The 23,099-nt window shown below is 37.0% G+C and overlaps 1 protein-coding gene and 1 long non-coding RNA gene across 23 annotated transcripts in view; one reads left to right on the forward strand and one right to left on the reverse strand.

The window, feature by feature from the left end:
- The window catches only part of LOC112993322 (uncharacterized), a 54,337-nt gene extending 38,733 nt beyond the window's left edge, over window positions 1–15,604 (reverse strand). Inside the window, exons 1-3 of one of the 3 annotated variants that reach the window (XR_010389685.1) lie at window positions 15,448–15,600; window positions 15,184–15,344; window positions 11,805–11,855 (exon numbers count right to left, since the gene is read on the reverse strand). This is a non-coding gene — a long non-coding RNA (uncharacterized LOC112993322). Of the gene's footprint in view, window positions 1–11,804; window positions 11,856–15,183; window positions 15,345–15,447 lie in introns of all 3 variants that reach the window. The other 2 variants (XR_010389686.1, XR_003261698.2) reach the window with 2 other exon arrangements.
- The window catches only part of KCNMA1 (potassium calcium-activated channel subfamily M alpha 1), a 536,645-nt gene that overhangs the window by 125,861 nt on the left and 387,685 nt on the right, over window positions 1–23,099 (forward strand). For all 20 annotated transcript variants that reach the window (XM_064513826.1, XM_026116842.2, XM_026116843.2 and 17 more), the window contains exon 2: window positions 9,186–9,350. In XM_064513826.1, coding sequence (XP_064369896.1) covers window positions 9,186–9,350 — 165 coding nt within the window. The remainder of the gene's footprint in view (window positions 1–9,185; window positions 9,351–23,099) is intronic.

The following is a 23,099-nucleotide window of genomic DNA, read 5'->3' on the forward strand; positions in this document are numbered from 1 at the left end:
TGCTCTTCAAATATTTATGTGCTGCACATTGGAACTTAATTTCCTAGGTCAGCAAATAGACTAGGTATGGGTTTATATCCTATGGAGAGCTGGCTTTAGTTCATTGTGATTTCCTTTATATTTTTAATATGATAAACAGAAATATTTTATGCTACCCTTGAATGGAAAAATCCAAAAAAGAAAAGAAAAAGGCTTTGGAGATGAATAGTTTGCTCAATACAGCAAGTAATAGAATGATTCTCAAGTATTCTTCAAATCATCATTGATTAATATATGTTTAATGATACTGCCAAATATCTGTATTTGTGAATCTCATAGATTTTTCAGTTCCACTTCCAAAACCTTCTAATAAAAGTCTTGTAAACATTTGTAGAAGTGTAAATGCAAATAAAGTTTGTTTGACAGGCTCTGCATAGAGGAGGGTTGCCTATAGTCCCACATAACAGTAATAATTTTCTATTTTATGTAAAACAGAAAGCATGAATGTTTAAGTCCATTTCTTCTATGTTCAAATGTGCAGACCTTTTAGATAATATTTCTACTGTTGGAACTTTTTAGTAATCTATTTTAATAGTGGATTCCTGGCAGAGAATAGATTTTTTCAGCAGTGTTCTTATTGCTGTTTCTACCACTTAATAGCATTAGAAAAGTTACTCTGATTATTTAGATCATATTGGATCATAAACAAAAGATATAGTGGTAATTCTAGTCTTAAAATTAGGCAAAATTAAACAATACATTATTTTCAATATTTTTTCATTCTTCCATAGCAGTAAAAAAATGTCAAGAGGTAATGACTGAAAAACTGGATATGCTTTTAGAGTTGAGTCTTATTTCATGTTAACAGCAACAACAACAAAATTACAAGTAATCAGCTAAAGTACTTCCTATAATCAAGGTAAACAAGTAAGCTAATTTTCCCACTTTATTTTTTTAAGACCTTTTCCTCACTTTTGTGAAGCACTTCAAGAGTTTAGGCTTTCAGTGAATGATGCAGTATCACAAAAACAAATTAAGTATCCACAGAGTAAGTGAAATGTATTTTTTCAATGCTTGTAGCAAGTCTTTAGTGAATCACTTCTGTTTAAGATGTGTTTTATTTTCTATGGCAGAAGGAAATTAGGCCTGGGTTAATTAGTCAGTAGGATGTAGGTAATTCTGCAGTGTTCATTTCATGATAATGCCCTCTATCACTTAGATCTCTAGCTGTATTGTTTCCATGTGAGTTGGCTTCTATCAGATAGAAGCAAACAAAATTAATGGATGTGACAGAAAATGCATATACCTTTCTACCTTTCTCTATGCTTTTACATACAGAATCCCTTCCCCTTCTATAGTTCTGATAACTCAGTTCCATCAGACATTGCTGATATTTTTTACAAGTTTAGGTTCCATCATATGAAACGTTAGAGATCTGGCATGGTTACTCTAATGTTCTTTCTAAAATACGCATTTTGGAAGAATTGTCTTAGTTTAAGGTTTGAACCATAGAACCGACTGATAAATGCTAACCCTCTGTCTTGAGGAATAATCTGCCTAATGCACCTATTTCTACGCTACATAGACACCAAAGAACAATGATACGTCTCCTTTGATTTAAACTCAGTGTCCCCGTTAATAAAATGAAATGCTTGTTTTGCCCTTTTCTATGCTACTTTATAATTGAACAGGGGCTTTGGAGAATATTTTAATATGATAATAGGTCAGTCTTCATAGAGGAGATTAATAAGGAATGTTCTTTTTACAATAGCAAAGGAAAAGAAGTTTGTGGATGTGAGACAGACATTAGTTTGAAAATCTGTGAAATGTCCTATGAATACTCATAATCTGCATACAACTAACTTGTCCTTTTATTTTATGTTTGGGGGTTTTTTTGCAGACAATAACTTTATTTATTATCTAGGTTTATGACAAGTCCACCAATTATTTCTTTCTGTAGGTTGACCTGAGCCAAAATATAGTCTGATGTACACTCAGAAACAAAGGGAAACTTATTTATTCACGAAAGTGAATCCTTAGAAATGAAATTATTCACACATAAACTAGTGAACTTATCAAGTTTTACATAACTATCGGCGTAAGTACGTGTACTGTTTTGAACTAAACATCGTAAACTCTTAAAGCACATCCTGTTTTCCCACTTTAATGCGTGTAAATTTAATGACTTTGTTTTTCTTGCAGATTTTCAGCTGCAGGAATCATGCTCTCTTGTCAATCTCTTTCATTAAGTTCAATTTTAAAAATTATTGTTACTTTCAAAGATGCCGTATTAAGTCATTCTCCAATATTCCTTCCTTCCTCTTCCATAACTTCAGTAGGGCCTATTTTCACATCTATCTTTACTTTTCTGGCACCATTACTAAGACTACGTTTTTCCATTTCATCATAATGCCTGGATTATTCCATTGCTTCTCTTTTATTTTTCTGTGTTGTGTTAAATTAACTTGTAGAATTTGTCTAACTAATACTTTCTGCAAGTACACTTATACTAGGTCTTACTTTATGATTCCATATATGCTGTGCTTACATCACCTGCCATTCTATACTACTGAAACACTTAAAATCCTAAATAGTAATCTTAATAAGAGCCGTAGGCAACAGAAGCTATCATTACTCTGTTTTTATAGGTGGGGGGTGAAGACATGAAAAGGCTAGATGATATGTCCATGTGAGGACATATAAGATTTCTGTGGCAGAACAGGGATTTTGGTGTGTCTTCTGACTCTTAGCTTCCTGTGGAAATCACTCAACCCACTTGCTAGTTTGTTTTCCATCATATTCTTATTTGGGGCCTGTTCTGTGCTGCTCAGCTCTTGATCAGTTGTGACTTTGTGACCTTATGTTTGAAGATTGTCAGCACTGTTTACTTGCAAACTCATCTGCTATATTAAGTTGCCATGTTATTACAACACATTGAACCTTCTTTCCGAATAATCTGCTTTCCAAATTTAAATTTGAAAATTTGTTTTGTGTGTTTGTTTGTTTCAAAGTTCCTGAAGTGAAATAAAATAAAAGGATTAAATCTAAGCTTTGGCATAAGTTCTGCTATGAACTGTCAGTAACAGGAGGGGAAACATGAGAACATTGTGCAAATTAACACTGCTGGTCTTCAAACTCCTGTGTGCAAGAAAGGCCAAGGAATGAACAAGATATAGAACATGCAAATTAGGGACACATTAGGCATAAGACTTGTATGTAAGCTGTTTATAAGTCTGCTGTAAATGTCTTTATTTTACCTTTTGTGTTAGGGGACTAGGAACATAATGCAGTGCTCTTCAATATTTGTGGAGTCTCTTACAGAGCTGCAGGAACCATCCTGTTACGTGATCCTCTACCATCTTGATCTGAAACTCAGGGCACCATCCTAATATAAAGAGAGTGCTATATCTGTGGAAAAATCAGTGCAAACTTTCTCATTCAAAACTTTAGATTTCCATGTAGCGGAAGTTCCAAATTTTTCTGTAACTACACATTCTGCTCTCTGTGAAGCCCCCCTGGTAAAGGCTTGGCGTGCTGATGTTTACAGAGCTTGCCTCTGAACTTTTTAACTGTGTCTTATGAAAGATGGCAGGAAACAGGAATATAACCCTTCCATTAACATGTAGGATGCTCTAGACTTTGAACTGAATCTCACTGCATTTTCTTCAGCTAACTTAGGTCTCTGCTGTTTTGTATTCTCAAGTGACAGCCAGACTTGGAACCCTTTGTGTGACAGACTGCTGTGCTGGTCGTGGGATTGTTGCTGGAACACTGTATTTGACTAATCTAGTTTCCCTTGCCTCTCAGGTCAAGGTTTTAGAATTGATTCCCCTAGTGCTGCAATTCATCTAGCAGTCAAAACAATGACATGAAAAGGCGATTTTACGCATGTAACCAATACTGGAAATATGAAGGGCACAGAAACAAATCTCTTGGGGGACTGTGGTTATCTGAAAATGAAATAGAGAAGCTAGTAATTAGAAAAACAAGAGCACGTGGTTGGCCTTGCAACGTAGGCTCTTCACAGCAAAGAATTTTCTGGTCGGTGCGGAAGGCAGCATTTTTGTTGCTGAAGTAAGCAAGGATTGGCACAGAGCATCTCAGAATTTCTGCAGAAAGCAAGAATAATAGTTGTCTCACAGGATTTTACTATCTCAGTCTTGAACTAATAAGAGAACTTTTGAAATCTATTTTGGACTTAAGTTTTCTTAAGTTGCCAAATCTGCAAACACTGAATTACATAGCTTCTGAATATTTTATGAGAGAAAAATGCTTGGCTATCTCATCAGGTGTGTTTTCCACAGATCATTCTGTTTCCTTTTCTTCAGCGAAAGGAATAATGTTTTTCTGGGTATCAATTAATCCTCTTAAACTAACCAAACCGTAGCTACAATATGATAGCTGATGTCAATGTAACCTAATATTGAGTAAGAACCTAATATTTGAAGAAGTACTGTGGATAGGCCAGTTTATATATAGTGAATACCTCTTAAATGACGTTTAGTTACTTTAGCCTTTGCTTTCTCTTTCCTATAAGTTTGACTCCTTTCAAAGTGATTTGTAAGTCCCAGTACTGCTGCTATTTCTCACCTTTCCCATCTGCTCTGTCATCGTCCATTAGTATTCCAGTGAAATCCTTGTTTGATAAACTCTGCAGTGGAACAGGTGAACTGCTTCAGTGTTGGGTTTTTTTGGTTGGTTTGTTTCATTTCTTTTTAACACTGAATGAACTGGTACTTAGTAAGTATTAAGAATTTCAGCAAGTATTTCGTCTGGATATATCTGATAGAAAACATCTGCAGTGGCAAGGTACCAGGTATTTTGTCATACACTGTACATTACCCAGATGTTGAGAATACAGTATAATATTATGGCTTTATCTAAATTTAAGACCCCCCTCAGGCTTATCAAAATAGTGAAAGAATCTACTGAAGGCCACAAAATTGAATTACTGATAGAATAGATAGTTGTAAACTCAGTGTTTTAGAGGTCTGCCTAGTAGAAAGGGCACTAGAGTATCATATGCAAAATTGTTCTTCTTCATGTAGCTTTACTGGTGGCTTTGGGGAAACAGCTGAATTAAAGGAATATAACCATAGATTTCCAGTGTATGGGGAATGGCCTGTATGAAGGGGTTGTTGATCTGAAGTATTTATATAAAAAGTATTTCTTAAAATGCAGGCTCTAGGAATGCAATGCTGTTAATGATAGTTAAGTGTGGCAGTTAATAGAGATAAAATTGCAAGTTGCTGGCATCAGTACCTAAGGCCAGCCTTCCCTGCCTTGAGCCAGGCCCAGTGACATTTTCAAAAGTGAGAACTGTTCTCAAGTGTCTCTCCCCTTTTAAAGCCTGCCCTCTTAAGGCTTAGGCATCCTAGCAGTTGTGTAATCGAGGTCCTTACTTACTGCTGAAAACATAAACCAAAGCACTGATGTTTCTGGTCTGTTTCTGGTCGTTTCTGAGTAGATCAGTGAGTCCCAGTTCCTATATACCCCTTCCCATTATACATCCTGTTCCAGGAAAGATAGATATACAAAATATGCTGCTTTTCACTTAAGCTACCCAAATTGTTCCTGTCATTAAGTAATTAAAATAATGAGCACTTTGTGAAACAACAGGTAAGCAGACTGGATAAAGATAGTATTATCTTACTTGTACCTACTGAGTCTGTAAATAATTAAACAATTACCATCCCTGTCAGATTCTTTTCTTAAGCACCTTTTTCAGGTTGTGATGTTGGTTAGTTAATGCTTTGAGGTGAAGAAATAATAATGAGCAGAACCATACAGTTAATAATAGGACTGGTTTGTATACAGTATAAATGAAAGCAGTATGGAAATCTCCCTCAATGGTCTCTGCACAGTTGCACAAACGACTAGGATTTTTTTTTTAATATTTAATTATCAATTAGGTGTGTGAAGAGTCTAGTCACATAGATGAAAAATATGAAATATCCCAACTAAACAGGAATATTATATAACAGCAACTTGTCTGCATACTAGTTACAGCTACAATGTTAGCAGGAATTCAGCTTGGTATGTAGTTGATCAGGAGACTTGGCTCCAAAGGATGCTTGCAGAGGATTATATTTTTGCTTATACTTTAATTAAGAAATAATATGGGTGGGAGATTTTCATAGCTGTGAAACAAGAAGTGGTAAAAATGCATAGATACAGTCCTCCAAAGATATGAAAGACTTTAACACCTTCAGAGAATCAAATACAGGACAGATCTATATGTTTTTGGCAACCAAAAGCCAATACAATGCCAAAAAAACCTCTAGAGTATTAGAACTTATCGAAAATATGAAACAGTTGCTTTTCTCCTTCAATAAAATGACTTGTTCACTGTTTTATTGAGTGTTAGGGGAATTTTATTTTTATGTTCTTATGAATAATCAAGTGTCGAAAATTCAGTCTGATATATTGACAAAAGGGTATGGGGTAAGGAAGAAATATGGAAGCAATGATTGAATTTTCCAATGTTAATAGTTTCAAATCCACAACTGTAGAGTAGACTTTTGCTATTCAGCTCTTTGTTTAATTATTTGTAGATCTGTGACTTGTTATAACAAAACCTGTATTTGTAAATACAAACCCTCAGCAGGATGTGCATCTTTTTCATTTTAAATAGGGTCAGTGGGTGAAAAAAGACTAAGAAACCTGTGGTATCATCCTTGCTCTGCCAGTGACTTCTCTGGTGACTGGGTCAGGCACTTAATCACTGTCTCACTTTCTTCTCTGAGAGGAAGAGATAATTACACTTCCCTTACTGTGAAAGCCACGTTAATACCATTATCGAGTATGAACTTGTACAGAGTAGAAGTGTGTGCAACACACCATGGTCCACTGTGCTGCACAGAGCAGGATCCTGTAGTAAAACCTGCCCTGAAAAGTTTGTGGTCTAAAAGAGAAGCTGTAAGTGCTACAGAGGGCAGGCAAACTGGAGGGAAGAGTGAGAGCGATGGGTGGCACAGGGTGCATGTAGTTTTTTGGAAGTCAGTGGCGCCCCGGCAGCCGCGGTGGGGCAGGGCCGGGCCCCTGCCCATGGGGGAGCGGGTCGGCTCCAGCCCCAGCCTTGGGCACCGGCACGGGGCAGGCTGGGGAGGCGAGCTGGTGAGTCAGGGTCTGGATCAGGCCCTGTGGATGGGCAGGCAGGGCTCTGGGGACGAGGTCTGGGGCCGTAGCAGGGCTGGAGCCGGCAGCACTGTGGTGACTGATGGCCCTGGGTGGGCTGAGATGGGGCTGGGGCCGGGGCCTGGGCAGAGGCCCCAGGGGAGGCCTCTTGGTGCCCTCAGGGCCCTGGAGATGTGCTTGCCTAAAGCTCAATGCTCTGTTTTATTGCAATGTCTGGTATATACAGCTGCATCATCCATTCAGGGGGGAAAAAAAATTTCTCTTTTTCTGATTTATAATCAAAATACTGGTGGTTGTTAGGGCATTTCTTTAGGACCAACTCGTATGGCTTGGTGATGACATGGGTTACAAATTGTCCCTAGCCAGTTCTTACTCTCATAGACATGTCTTGTGCCTTAGCATGAATGACTGTCTTTAGCAATGAGCTCACTTCAGCAGTTTGGGCTTTGTGCATTTGCGATGCAGTATACTTTCAATGTCGATTGCAAAGCATCTGATTCATTGTATCCGTATTTATCACTGAATTAGGTCCAGTTATGCAAATATAAAGTGGCTTTTATCTTTTGTCTGATTATTTGCTCAAACAGTATTGAATTACTGTTCTAACGATGAATAATTTGTTACTAACAATATAGCCACCTCATGCTCTGTATTGTAATTGTTAGTAACAAGATAGAGCTCACATTTAGGGTAGAAGAGTAGCAGAGAGGAATCTGATTAGCTAGTTAAGATGCAAAGCCGTGCAACTCTGCAAGAACAACTGTTGGGCTCCGTTTACGTTTTTAGAGTTGCTCTGCTGCCGTCCTTTGACGGACTCGGTGTAACTGCTTCATTAGCTCAGCACTGCTCTCAGGATGCGCCCTTGACGGTGTGTCCGGCTGCGTGCCCAAGGTCAGCTCGCAGCCCTGCGTCCTGATGGAGACACTGTGGTGTTCCTACCGTAGCAATAACCGCTCAACGGGTGTCGAGCGTCTTTGCCTTTATAGCAGGATTCCCAAAGGGGATTCATGGCATTTTATGCTTAGTGGCCTAGAGGCAAATGATCTATAAACAAGGTCTTCCAAGCTGCTGGTCTGTGCTGAGTGCTCGAAGCCCTAAGGTGCTGCGTACCTACCTCAGCCCTGGATTTTGCTGCCTCACCAATGCTTTGCTTGTTTAACGTAACCTGTGAAGCACTGGGGAGCTCTTTAGTGTTATGCTGTCACTGCTCATGGCACAGTCTGATACTTTGCATATGATATGTTCTGAGTGCTGTGCAATCCAGGCTGGCTTTTCCTATCACTTCCCTTGATTTTTGTGCAGCATCTGTGCCTGTAGCTCATAGGCAGTCAGAGAAGCACGACATCCTTGCCGCAGCATCCGTGAGAAACTGATGTGAATTCCAATGCATGTGACTCATCAGGCAGCTCAGTGCAGCTGAGACTCCTTTAATTTCTAGCTCTCCATTCTGCAAGAGCCAACACTTACTGACAGAAGGATTCCTGTGATATATTAAACACTTTCAATGAAGCACTGGTTCACTGATAGCATGGCAGCTCCCTGCAGGTTCTCTATAGTGTATGTTGTTCCTCTCACACTTGATAATTGTTGTCTTGTTACATCATGCTTCTCAGAGAAGGTTTACCCAGATAATTAATTCTAGTGATAATAAATTCAAATTGTACATAATTTATGTTCACACTTAGTACACATTGATTTGAACTAATAAATCAAATTTTCCTTCAGTGTATGTCTGATAAGTACACTTATAAGCAGCTGCATAATTACATACATGGCTCTTGGCAATTATGCTGCATATAGGGATGGAACATATAGCATATTTTGTGGCAAATGTATGTTTTTAAGATTTTATGTCAAGCAGTATCATATTAGCTAGCTGTTAGTAATCTGGTTTTTCAGAACAGCTACTTCTATAGGACACAGTGATGTAGCCTGCTTAGTTTCTTCCAACAGCAATCTAAGAGGACTGATTTGCTTATTTCCTAGCACGGACAGTATAGCCAGACCTGTATGCTGACTCTTGGTGACAATTTGTTAAGTATTTACAAACCTCAAACCTTATTTTGCAGGAGGCCCAGAAGATCAATGGTGGTGGAGATACGCAGGCAGATGGGACCTGCAAGCCTACAGATGAAAAAGAGGAGAATGTGGCAGCAGAAGTGGGATGGATGACCTCTGTGAAGGATTGGGCAGGAGTCATGATATCTGCCCAGACGTTAACTGGCAGAGTTCTTGTGAGTTTTCTGTGATTTTTCTAAATTCTTACTTCAAAGAGCATTTGTTAACAACTACCGTGTTTCCCAGCATTAGTGGAGGATTTTTGGTTGGTTTGTTGCATCAGCACTAAGTCAATCCCTACTTTTTCAGAAGTAAAATAACAAATTGCTGCTGTACAGGGATAAGTAGAGACAGCAAGTAAGAAAAGCTCTCTCCTGCCATAGTTTCAGATTTTTTTTCCACCCTAGTTTAATACACTTACACCGTGATTTTGAACTCTGCTCCGAACAATGGGCGTAGTAATTTTGTATTTGTATTATGGGATAAAACTATAGGCCTACTTCTCTGGAAGTAAAATTGCACTAGTGAAAATGGAAGCCAACTTGGAAAAAAAGGCACAGTGGTATATATGCAGCTGGTGGTCAGAACAGTAAAGCCAGGTTTGAATTGGATGTGCAATAAGATTTAGGATACTTTCCAAAGACGGGTAGTGATTTTGTGTTTTCTCGGTCTCTCTTGCCTTAGAAAATATTTAAACATGCAAACAGTTACGTATCAAATAGAAATACACATTGGTTATTGGTAATATGACTTGCAGCTTAAGTTCACTGGAAAACTTTATAGTTTTCACTTTATTTAAATTTAAGTATTTTATAGCCTTGTCAAATCGTACTGAAATTCAAAGGGTTTTCTGTGGAGTCCGCTGCAGTCAAAGGTATCTTCTATATGATTTTGATTAGTTTTCTTGTTAGAATGCATGTACTTATAAAGTATCAGATGAAGTGATTTAAATTCCCTCTCCAGCTAAAACTTGTCTAATCCCGGTGAAACTCTTGGACTAGTTTGGGTTAAACTGAAAACAAAATTTGTGTCCATGATTTTTTAACTTTGGTTGAGAGAGAGTTTACTGTGAGTCTGTTCTTGTCTGTAATTTTTTTTCGGGGGGTGGGGGGAAGGAATGGCGTTTCCCAGTTAGGTTCTTTACAGTGAAAAGTTGAAGTGGCTCGGTTGCTACCATATTGTTTTGTCTCGTTTAGTTCTGCAATAATACTATTTTCATTATTTTTCATTAAAAATACCTTTTGCCTTTTTGCTTCTGCTGCATGCTGACTTTTACCAGTAGCTTGAAAGCATATTCCAGAGTTGCTTTTAGCATTACATTTCTTCTATGTCAAACTGGCACATTCATCATTTTATGAAAAGTAGCATATTGATTTTTCTCATGCTTTTCTGACATCGTCAACATTAAAATGACAACTTTTAGAGTCATACTTCTTCTGATTTATGTATCAAGGATAGAAGTTACCCAAAAGCAGGAGTCTATGCTACTAGCTATTTAATCATAAATGAGCCTGTGTTGTCTTTACTGAGGTAAATGCCAGCACAAATGCAAACAGACAGTCAAGGCCAAAATCTAAAATACAGAACATATTTTACTATGTGTTTTTTCTTCCAGACGCTGGGAGAACTTACACAATTCTATTTGGTGATTTTTTTTTTTTTTTTTTTTTTTTTTTTTTTTTTTTTTTTTTTTTTTTTTTTTTTTTTTTGTACTTACAGTGCACCCTTGTCTCTCAGAAGGGACTAGTTTATTTCCAGAGTTTTATCTCTAGGCACCTGAACAACATCATAGGGTCAGATTACTTCTGAGAGTACGTCTGTATTCATGTCAAGGTATGACTGTGGCTGCCCTACACATTGGGCTCATCAAGAGTGTTAATCCTCTGAGACATGAGTAGCAGCATAGATGTGGTGTATGGAGTCTGATTAGTTTTGCTGAGTTTAGGAAACAAGATGTGTTTAACAGGGTGTGCATCAGTTTCAGGATTTGGCTTGATAGAATGTAACTTTTGGAGGACCCTTTGGAGTATGAGTATTTGTTGATTTAAAACTTACATTACAATAATATTTGCTTAAGGTTAACTGCCTCAGTGAATGGTTTTGTTGGAAAGAATATTTACATTATTTGTAAATATAGGATGTAGCTAAGTCACGTTCAGTATTTTTATCAAAGTAAATACTGTTTGAAAATACTATGACTTACTTATGAATTCCTACTAACAGCCTGTTCCTGCCAGCTATTATAGTTCTGATTCAAAGGGTAAATATTTTTTTTTTAAGAAAGAGCTGGTGGCTTTACAGTGCTGCAGAATCAAAATTGGATGAGTTATCTGCAGCTAAAGAAAATGATATCTTTTTACACTGTAAGTGAGAGTTTAAACTAAAATCAATCTAACACATCCACTATTAAAAAAAAAAAAAAAATTGTGGTCCACTGAACACGGACTTGGGCACAGAGTTGTAATTGATCTTTAGTGCAGTGTGATCACCTGAAAGCTGTTGTGAAACTGCTGCTTGGATTTATTTGGCAACTGAAGGAGACAAGCTGGCAGTGCTGTATATGCATCAACATAAAGTGGAACTGTATTAGCATTTTATTCTCATGGAAAAACTCACTTTATCATTCTTACCTGAGCAGTTCTTTTCGCTGAAGTGGATCCCAGTGGAATGGCAAATGCTGTCTGTGGAACCAAAACTGAATGTTTTCAGGAGCTATTTCTGCTGAAGCCTATGTCAAGTACTTGATGCATCTAGTCTAGCTTTTATCTCTTTCCCAGTAACCTCATAAAATGACTTCCTAATTTAACAAATCGGATTGCCCGGGTGCTTTGTGAATGTTGGACTAGATATTTATATAGTTGCTGCATTAATAGTTATCTCAGTTTTGTAATCAATTATTATACAGCTCTATTATCTTTAGATTATGACTTTCACGACTGCCTATAGTTGAAGAAAATAAAGGGCAGCAGCTTGAGAAATACAGGGCAAAACTTATTTTTAAAGAGCACAGCTCCACATCTACGTGTTTGTAGTAGAGAATCACACTTTTATGTCAATGTAAGACAATTCTTGTGTAAAAGCAAACGTTTCTCTTTAGACGACAGTCACTGTAAATTGTAAGGAAACCTTGAAGAAACAGAGCAGAAGGCATTCTGCAACGTTGTACCTGCAAAGCTAGTTGAAAAAATTACGGACTTTTTCTTGAATTTAAAAATTATGCTAGGTGTTAATTGTTGGGGGTTTTTTTTTCTTCCCTCAAAGATGTACTTGAGAAACAAGTTGAAAAATGTTTGGAACGTTCCATTTCAAAATGGTCATTGTAGGTTTTTTTTGGATACTGTAACTTCACTAAAAATGTGTCAAAAATGCAGTGAAAAGTACTAAAAATAACGCTAAAAAATATTTTCAGCTGATCTGACAGGACACTTTTATCAAATTATTTATTCAAGAACTTGTTGCATCGTTAACTCTTAAAATCTTTGTCAGGACAGATAACATTTTCCAAATAACACATTTCAGTGCATCTATCTGGAAAGCAAGAGAAATTACTTGTTGCTTGTGATCTGGGTTGTTGGAGGCAATTAATGAAATGATTTAACCCATCCTGGCCCTGAAACCTTTGAAAGAGATGATTCCCCTCCTGCTAGTTTTCTTAGAAAAAATCTTTAATGAATTGATGGAAAACAAAACAAAGAGTTCCATAACCAAAAGCAATGCAAAAAAAGTATAATGTCATCTTAGTCTCCTCCTGTTACAGTGACAAAAAAGCAGAAATCAAAACCTTCCCAAACCTTGAAATATTTTCTTTTTGACTTCAAATTACATGTTCGACTAAAAACAAACAAAAAAAACCCACAACCTTTTACATATCTGAAATTTGCTGCAAAACATTGTGGCAGATGCCTGGGCCCTGCCAACTGTATTTCTTGTGAGCAGTGGGGCAAAAACAGGCTTGTTAACTAAATTTTGGAAGGATTTTTTACATGCACGTTAGCTCCCACAAGGAAAGATCAAAGATATGGCTCTTGTGCAAATTGATCTGTGTGTACAGAAAGACTTTTGCAAGTTCTCTGTAGAAGTGATTCTGAAAAGTGGCAGAATTAATTGTCTCCCTGGCACACAAGCTTATCACACTGGTGCTCTTATGTAAAACTCAGTATTGTTTGCCCTGATTCTTGCTTGCTTTTCTGGGAGAGCAGAAGATGTAGTACTGCCATCTTTTTTTATGCGTTACTCCTTGGAAGTGGTCAAATAGACCTGACTCTTCAGTAGGAAATGCTTGTCATGTGTCATTTCCTAGTATCTTACTGTGTCATCACTTGAGTATCTGACAACAGATTTATTGGAAAGGATGGTGTGTTTCATTTTTTTTTTTTTTAAACACCTTTTAGTATCGCCAGTTGTACCCTTAGCTCTTGGTCATGTGATGTAGGAGTTGTCTGTTTGCTGCTCTTCAGGATGCTCCATACCAGTACCAAGAGAACCATTAGGTAACAGGTTTTTGTTTGTTCTCTAGGAGTAATTTTCATTTTGCTAAAGAGAGAATTCTCTTTTTTTCTGCAATGTGAGAAAGAAGAATGGGAAACTTACTCATTAAAGTTTAAATCTTAAAATTGTCAAACCATTTGACCATTACTTGTTTTGCCATTGTGTCAACTTACTGTCTCAGAATATGTAATTCCTGTTTCTTAATGACAGCATGGTTAAATGAAAGTGCCACGTACATGGGACTGTGTTTCTATTGCAGTTCAGTAGTTTGAATATTGTAGAGATAGTGAAATAGAACTAGGCACTAATTTAAAAAAAAAGTTTTTACTGCTTTAGGAGCTTAAGTCCTCCTTCTGACGTTTCAGAAGTGGCTTACGTACAAAGGAGTATTCATCTGGATAGCAGGCACTGGAAAGAGTCATTTCCAAAGGGTGATTCAGAACATCCTCCAGTGAGCATCCCCTTTTGTCTTCCCAAGCAGTATGGGAAGATGAGCTGGCTAAGCGCAGAGCATGAAGTTGTGTGGTCTGTATATTGTTCTCCTCATTCTTTAGGTTTTAAAGCATGACTGGGACTGGTTCTTTTGGGTGGTACAGCCTTTGAAAATGTGACTCATGCTCTTAAATAATGTAGACACATAAAAGAATTTTATATACAGCTTAAAAATCGGTCCATATTAAATTGTATAAGCCCATGATTTAAGAACACGCTAATTGAACCCAAGCAGTGCTGTTTGCAGTTGATGTTTAGTGACATAAATATAAATTACAGTAAAAGGTAGAAATTGACCTAAAATCTGTTCAGGGAAACAGTGATTTATTTTGAAGAGCTATATAATGCTTTTCCATGGTGGATGATAGAAAAATCAGACAGGAATTCCTGAGGTGGGCTTCTCAGAAAAGAATCAAACACATTCATAATTAATCTGAACAAGCAGGAAATTAAAGGTGTTTATGAGCTGATTTTGCTTCCTGAAATTAATTTTTATTAATCATTTGAGTATGAAGAAAAAGACTTCCTTAATTATGTAATTAAAGTAGATGATATAGAAGATAAAGCTGAAAGTGTATTGTTACCACAGTTCAATCTAGGACCCAATTGTATGTGGACACTCCTTTTAAAAAACAAACAAAAAAGCAGTAAAGGAGGCTGAGGTAGTGCTGCTACACTACATCAAAAAGATGTCAGCACATCATGTTGGTATCTTTTAATAATTGGTGAAAGCAGGCACAAACCTGTAGTTTTTTGTACTGAAGTAAATACTGTACAATTGTAATTTCAGATGCAGTTTGTTCAGGTGAGGAAGGTGAAAAGAAGGTTTTATGGGCTGTTGGATTCTGTAACAAGCTATTATTTGTCATCTCCTATTGATTAGCTGACCTTCTTTATATTAGGCTTTTGTATTAACATAATATGCCGATCTCGATGCCATATATAGTATTGTTATAATATTTATACCACGCTTAATGGCATTTACCTGAGTACCTTTCAAACCATTTCCATAAATCAATACAAACTCACCAGATCCATCAGTATTTCAGTGTATCACTTTGTCTTCGCTTAGTTGCGCTCCAGTTTTCAAAAGGCAATATTACTGTTCTTGTCTGCACTACTTTTCATTTGAGTGGAGGGGATGAAATTGCCTTTGGTTTGATGGAAGCCAGAGACTTGCTGCTTTCAGTCTGAAAAATTAGAAATAACATGTAGGTATCTAGTCACTCCCTCTACCTGTGGCTACATATTAAAAGAAATGGTGCCCGTATTATTATAGTTGGGCAGACATACCCTCAACGCTTTTCTGACTAGTAGATCCACAGTTGATACAGTAGCAGGGAAAAGCCCATGCAGATCTTCCAGGAAAAGATGCTGCGAGCTTACCAAAATGTATTCTGTTGGCTGACAGCTTTTTCAGTGTCAGCTGATGCATGACTTAGAGCTGGTTCTACCAGTCATCAGCGTTTCACGACCTGTAAACACACAGCAGAGAGATGTGCTTTAGGTAGCCTTCTAGTGCTGTGCCAGATAGTGGTTTTGCCTGCTGCCTTGGCTCCCAGTACCTAAAGAAAACAGCCTCAGTCAGAAATACTTAGGTTGCTTTCTTGATGTTCTTACTGCTTACCAGCTACATTTAAATACCTAAAGAAGAGGAACTGGTATGTGAAGGTGCTTTCTTGTCTTGAATTAAAAAGTGGCTGTATGTTCCCCAGTATGCATTTAGACCGAGCTGTTCTGTAGCATAGTTTGATTAAAGTGTGTAATTGTTGCTATATTTTCATCGTGTATCCAAAGAATTCAGCAGTCATTCTTGTTTTGGGCTTTGGCTGTCCCACAGGTTCCAGGGATGAAAAATGCAAGGCTTGCAAATGTTTTGGCAAGATAGAGCAGAGTTTTGAGGTTAATAATAAAACTTGGGACTGGTTGTTGCTTCACAGCGAGTCTCATTCTGCAATGTTTGTACATCTCAGTTTCTGGGAAACTGATGTCAGAAGTTTAGAATGTGATTCAAAGTTTGAATCAAAGCTCACCAAGTCAATAGCGAGTGCACCACATTTTTACTACTGAAAAATCTAGACCCTTGACTGGGTTTCTGAACAACTCTTCAAAACTGTTAGAAGGCTTCACTGCTCCTTCAGGGAAGGCTACATGTTGCTTCTTTCTGTGACTCTATGAAAATCTAAGCCTTCAGGTTTTCCAAGTTGTTTGTGATGATCACAGTTTGATTATAAATACATGTGGTACACGCTAAATTTACAATACTCTTGCTGAAGCAAACATTCCTAATTATAAGTCAGCTCTTCTTCCTTAGATAAGAAGTAGTTTTTGTCTATAGGTATGTCATAAACAGGAGATTTATCAAAAATCATATAAAATAAAAGAACCCCAGAGGGGAAAAAAGTATACATAAAGCACTGAAAAATAGGATGAAAAATACCTATTTTTTTTCTTTGCAGCAGAACAGTTTGAGGGCTGGTGATATGTTTAGAAAAAATACAAGTGAAAAAAGTAGTGGATTTTTTAAAATATATGAATAACTGGAAAAAAATCTAAATGTGCTATATATTATTGTTTTTTACCAGGATGTTTTAACTCTTGCTGTGTTTTTAAGCTGAAGGAGTAGACTTGGATCCTTTTAAGATTAAGGAAAAAAGCTTGCAATAAGTTACAGTGGCTTAGCAACCAAAACAAAATTCAGCGACACAGAAATTATTTGGGATCTCTCTGTTCTTTCAGAGGCAGTAACAGTTCTCTCATGACTTTTATGAGAACAGGTGCTCAAAGGAGAATTTGGTATCCCTGACAGATACAAATTTGGAGAGGGCATGTACATTTGGTTTACATACAGTTTTTTTGACAGTGTTCTTGACAATGTCAGGTATTTTACTAGGCTAGCAAACCACTAAGAGAGTGCTTGGGTGCGATGCTGCTTCTCAGAACATGAAAATGGATATTAACAAGACTGTCTAGGGCAAACAAAGCTCTCATAAATTTTGGTCTCTCTTTTGCCTTCCACTGCGGGACCCTGTTATCCTGGAGGCCTCTTGCAACCCATCTTGTTTGGAATCAACATCTAAGCTTTTGCTGAGCATCTGTGATGTTCTTGTGACGTGGTTGATCTGACTAGGAAGGACTTAGTTTAGAATAAAGGATATTAATTAATTTGACCATAGAAATAGAACATATTCTATTTGATTTACAGCATATCATACTTATCCCAAACACTTTACAAATGTGAAGCTGACGTTAGCTTTTTAGCAGTGACGCACATATGTTCTTGGATAACAGGAGCTAGGTTTCGCAACCAAACTATTGGTTATAGTGTAACACCTGTGTCCTCAGTGTTTTTTTCCTGTGTTTACTGAACCGAGACCCATACCGAGACTCATTTTCATAGAAATTAAAATAAATCATGTAAGCTAAAGGAAGATTGAAGTTTCTCAGTACGTGGTTGAAAGTTTTCAAAAGATATACTACAGATTCAATACAAAGTTTACCATTGTGCTGTTTCAACAAAGAGGGCATATTTCTTTTTTTCTACTGACTACTGGATCTCTTTCCATTCCTGTCATAAAATAGAGATATTACCTGACTGTTTGGGACTGTTATACATTTCAGAGACATTCTAATGATTGCAACAGTGATCTAATCATACTATCTATTAATTTGTCTTTCTATGTGCCCCTGGGGATGCCACAGTGATATGTAGATGTTATTAATTTACATGTACAACTGTCTTCTCAGGCAGATGACTTTTTATTTTACAGTTGAAGAAAGTAAAACACGCAGGACCTGATGGTGACTCAGTAACACTCATATACCCATGACAGCAAGTACGTGGCAGATGACCTTCAGAGTGTGTAAATGTAGGGCAATGCATCAAGGGGAAAAGATTGAAACCACACCTGCATGATTCTGAAGCCAAAATCATAGCAGATCTTAGCATCATTGTGGATAGCGCTTTGAAATCATTGACTCAGTCTGCAGTGGCAGCCAAAGAAAGACAAAATACTGGGCATCATCAAGAACAAGACAGAGGACATCACTTTGCTGCTATATAAAACCTTGATATGCCCACATCTTGAGTACTGGGTGAAGTCCACATTTTTATATCTTGAGAGACAGTGTAAAGGATGGAGGAAGGCAACTCTAAGCAATAAGGTAGATGGAACTTAAAAGTAAATTCTAAAAGAGCTGGGAGCTTTAGGTTTGGAGAAGGCTGATGGGGAGTATAGTTAACAGGGAGTTGGATGACAGTTTATGCCAAACTGCTTTTCACTAGAGAGTAGAGATAGGAAGCACTCCATGAAACTTGTAAGAGATCAGCTTAAAAGAGTTTCAAAAGTGCTTTCTTCTACTGGGATCAGTGAACCCTCTGGAATTTTTTGCCAAGCAGACCATGTAGACAGTGTCAGCAGGTTCAAGAATGGATTGGATAAATTCATGGGCAACCTATCCCAAACATATTAAAGAGAATAGGAGGGGATAATCTTGTAACATCCCTATGACTATGTGAGGGGAATGGATTACAGAAAGCTGCTAGGTTTTCCTGCTCTTCCTAAAAAGTGTCTGCTATTACTACTGTCAGAGATTTCTCTCTCCATGCTAGACGGACCACTGAAGTGACCATGTGTGGCATTTCTTACAGTTTTCAATCATACTTTCTAATCATTAGATCACCAGTTTACTGATTAGTTCTTTAGATTAATAAAGAAGAAAAAGGAGACATTTATTGAATCAGAAGGGAATAATGGGGAGGCATATTACCTTTGATGCAGGGACATTCAAATATTCATTAATCTTGTTTATTTAAAAGTATGCATGTTCCTGAATCTGTGTGTAACAGATTTTCTTTTGTCTTCTGAGATGGAAAGTCATGTATGCATTTTCAATTATATAATATTATGTCTGTATAAAAGCTTCCCTTTCCTCACCTTGGTCAACAAATAAGACAACATGTCATAAGTACTAAAGGCCACAGTCTCATTAGATTAGGGCATTTGTATAAAGATGATAACAATACATATAAAGCTGCTGAAAACGTACCTTTCAGTGTGCGTTAGTGTAACTGTACAGACCTGTTCATCCCAATTGTTCACAGATTATAAATTGCTTGCAAATGTTGCTACTGATCTACTATTTGTAGGGAGCAGTCTGGCTCGTGCTCCTCTCCACTGGAAAAAAAAAATGGTGTTCCTCTGTTTGTTTAGTTATTTTTAATCTTTCATAGTCCTTGGTGGCGCATAAAGGAATCCAAGAGATGTGTTCTAGATTACTTTAATCTCCTGTGACAATGATGTGGGCTATTTCCTAGGTTTCCATAGGAATAGGAACAATGCTTCTCCGTTTGAGTTCTTCAGATACTGAATGATAATGGCATAGAGTAGGAAGTGTTGAGTAAGTCTTGCTGGTTTCTATGGTAACTGCAGCTAGTTTAAGTTATGCATTTTATTTTTCTGAATATTTATTTATTATTGCCAAGACTGAAGATGGTTTTGCAGGGTTTCCACTTTGGACTGAAGGATGTGCTTATGCTCTCATTTCTGTGGAAAAGAAAATTTTTTTAGTGTATGTACTTTAGCATTGGATTATTCAATTCTGCAATCTAGCTGTAGCATTGCTAATCATCTTGTCTCTATACCTTTAGATAGCCCCTTCTTGTTTATTTTGAAATTGTCATAATTTCAGTGGATCTTGTGGAAAACTGAATTTTAGAAGATCTAATATATTAATAATTAAATTGTTAAGCTGTGTTATTCTGCAGCTTTGTTTTCTATTAAGTCTTCATAAAGTGTATGGATAATCAAACATAAATACTCTTTCTCCTCCTCACTTTCTCTGTTTAAGTATGGCCAAGTGGAGATCAGTCAGGTGAGCAGGAGGTAGATGCACAGGCTAAAATAAAATCAAGAAAAGGATAAAACCAAGTGTTTCATAACAAAATCTTATCAACTGTACTAAGAATTGGACTTAATTGGACTTAAACTTTCACATAGTTACTTTAAAAAAAGAAAGCCTAGAACTAAAAGATTAAGGGTATGTTTACATTGCAGATACAATTCATAAATATTTGTCTTGCTTAAAATCAGACTAACTTAATAAAAGCCTTTTTTTGTAAGCCAGATAGTGTGCGCTAATCTACCCTGTTTCTGTGGTGTTTCTGGCAGCTTATAGCTGCAACTATGGGAGTTACCTTGTGTAAATTTCTCTTCAGAAACTTTGTGCTGTACTGCAGTGACTTCTGTGACCTCTAGATATTTGTGCCATTCTTGTTGAATCTGTTATGGTATTATAGAGTGGGTGGCTTTTCCCACAGCTGTAATAAATATACTAGCATGACATGTTTGACATCTACCATGTGTTTTTAATTTAATATGGGTACCTGTGACTTCCTTGCATTAAAATGAGCAACAACAAACACACAAAGATTATGTTGTGTTAAATCTTGAATAGTATCCAAAAATAAATAAAGATAGCAAGAATTATCTGGGGGAAGTTGAGGGCATGGTTTGTGTTCAGACTCTTAGAACAAAACTGGCTTAGGGAAATGCTTATACTGTAGAGGGTGGACTTCTGTTATACAAGTTGTCTTTATTTTTGAAAAATATTTGCAAGGATATATCACTGTATTAATGTCAAGCATAAGTTAGAAAAAGACCTTGCTACTACTTTCTTAAATGCAGCTAAAATGTAATGCAGCTAAAAGTAATGTATGTAAATACAGAAGTATTCCTTATGATAGAGATGGTGCTGCATCCTCATAATAAGACTGCATTGCAGAGGAGATTAACCTTCTAACGTGTGCCACTGACAATAGCTGGATGTTGAACAAATGATATGGACACAACTGTTGCAAATGAGCATATTTACAAAGTTCACCAGAGGAGACAGATAGATTTCCCGTAATGCATCTACAGCACTATCATGCAAGGGCTGCTCTGCTGGTGCAGTTAATATTATTTGTTTAAACTTTGTCTCTTTTTTGTTTAGTATATTTAATAAAATAGTGTTTGTATTCAGAAATAAAACACTGATGTGATAATGAATACTTCTAAAGATAATTTTGCTCATGTTTTTGTGCAGCTCTACCATCAATGATTTGTTTTGAGGTATGGAGTAAATGGAACTCACTATTAACCTATTTGTTTAAAGAACTCTGCGTTTCAGTGTTGAGCAAAAAATAATAGTTTATTTCTATGCAAAATATTGTCTATCAAAATGAGTTTCTTTTTGCTTCTTAAATATTCATCAGTTTCTTCGAAATGATTAAAATAGCCTATTTTGAGATGTCAGTTGATAGCTACTTGAATCTGATTTCTTGAGAAATGCTTCTTGGAGGTGTTTTGCCTACCAGTATTCAAATTATCAGAGGTTTTTTGTAAATATGGATTTATTTTCAAGCAAAAAGATTTCAGCAATTGGAACTACTGTTTTTGAGACAACAACAGTCAGTAAATATACAACATGGCTACTTTTACTTTTTTGTAATTAAAAAGAAGATACTGACTTACAGCTAAGTATCTTTTTTTATTACTCTCTGTTTTATTAATGGGAGAAGGCTTGTTATAGATATTGCTACATGCATGTTGTTTGTTATGCCTGAAAAAAACATAATATACCACAAACCTCTGATGTAAAATACTGCAAAATACTCTCACAATGCAGTGACTTGTGCTACATAGAATCAAAACACAGTCAGAAAAAAACCTGCAGCATCATAACGTTAATTTAGTCAGTTTTAAACTCTAACTGGTCCTGCTCCCTGCTTTTCTAGTGAGAGCGTCTGCATACTGCAGGCACTTCCCTTCGTCTCAGGATGAGAACAACAGAAGTGTTTGAGTAAGGAAGGTGGAGGAAAGGGAAGAGTTATTACTCTTTTCTCAAAAGTGTACAGGACAAGGCTTTTCAGAAGTTCGGAGTAGCTCTGCTTCTTTCCATCTTGTGAAGAATGCATCTCTATTTCTTTGAACTCTCTTCTGTTTCACATAGCTAGCTGGGGAAAATGGGTGGAAAGACCATTTCTGCTGTGTAAATCCGTGGCTCCTAGTGAGGACAGGGAACACTAGCTACAGAACCACGGACTACTTATGGTCGTGGGAAAGGGGCCACAAAATGAACTTAATTGAGGCAGGGTAGGTACAGCATGAATGGACTGACAGTATTTTTTGTGAAAAGCTTGAAGTTTGTGCACCATGAAGTATCGTTCTATGGTTACAAGGTATTCTTTATGTGACGTTCTGAGGCAGAACAGGAAGTGTAATCTGTTCAGTCTTTCTAGTCCGAGCCTCAAAAATTATTCCAAACACAGTGTAATTCTTGCTGTTTAGAGTGGTGAAATCATTAGGACCTAAGGTGAAACACTGAGCCTGGTGCTGCTTTGCACAGACAGATATTCTTCAGTGCATGTGAACTAAAACATCCAGTTTTGTCAGATGCCCACAGTCCTCTCATTTTAAAAACACATGCGACTCCTACATACTATTAAAAAAACAATCTATGCTTGTCAGGGTAAAATCTTGAGAAAATTACTTCTGTAAAGACGAGTAGATTTAGTAAGCCTCCTGATTGATGTGATGTACAAAATGTGATCCTGTCATGCGCCTGCCGCATAGGATAGGGGAATGCTAAGCTTTTGCACAGAGATGCACTGTTTTTGTTGCTACTGTCAGCCAATATACTTAATTCCATAATATGCATTCTGAAGGTATGGAATATACCTGGAGAATATATAGTTGTGTATCTTAGTTACAGGCAAGAGTATATTATCTGCACTGGAGCATCAATACAAAAAGTTTGTGACATCTTTGTGATCTATTTAATTGTAATTTGCCCTTGTTTAATGTACTCGTCCTTAGAAAAGAAAGAAGTCTGGCCTTGTTACTTTGGCTGCCTTGTTGCTGTTTTTTGAAAATGCAGCCAAACTAAATCCTGTAAGGGTTTAC

The sequence above is a fragment of the Dromaius novaehollandiae genome, chromosome 6 (assembly GCF_036370855.1).
Source record: "Dromaius novaehollandiae isolate bDroNov1 chromosome 6, bDroNov1.hap1, whole genome shotgun sequence".
In the NCBI taxonomy this organism is placed as follows: domain Eukaryota; kingdom Metazoa; phylum Chordata; class Aves; order Casuariiformes; family Dromaiidae; genus Dromaius; species Dromaius novaehollandiae.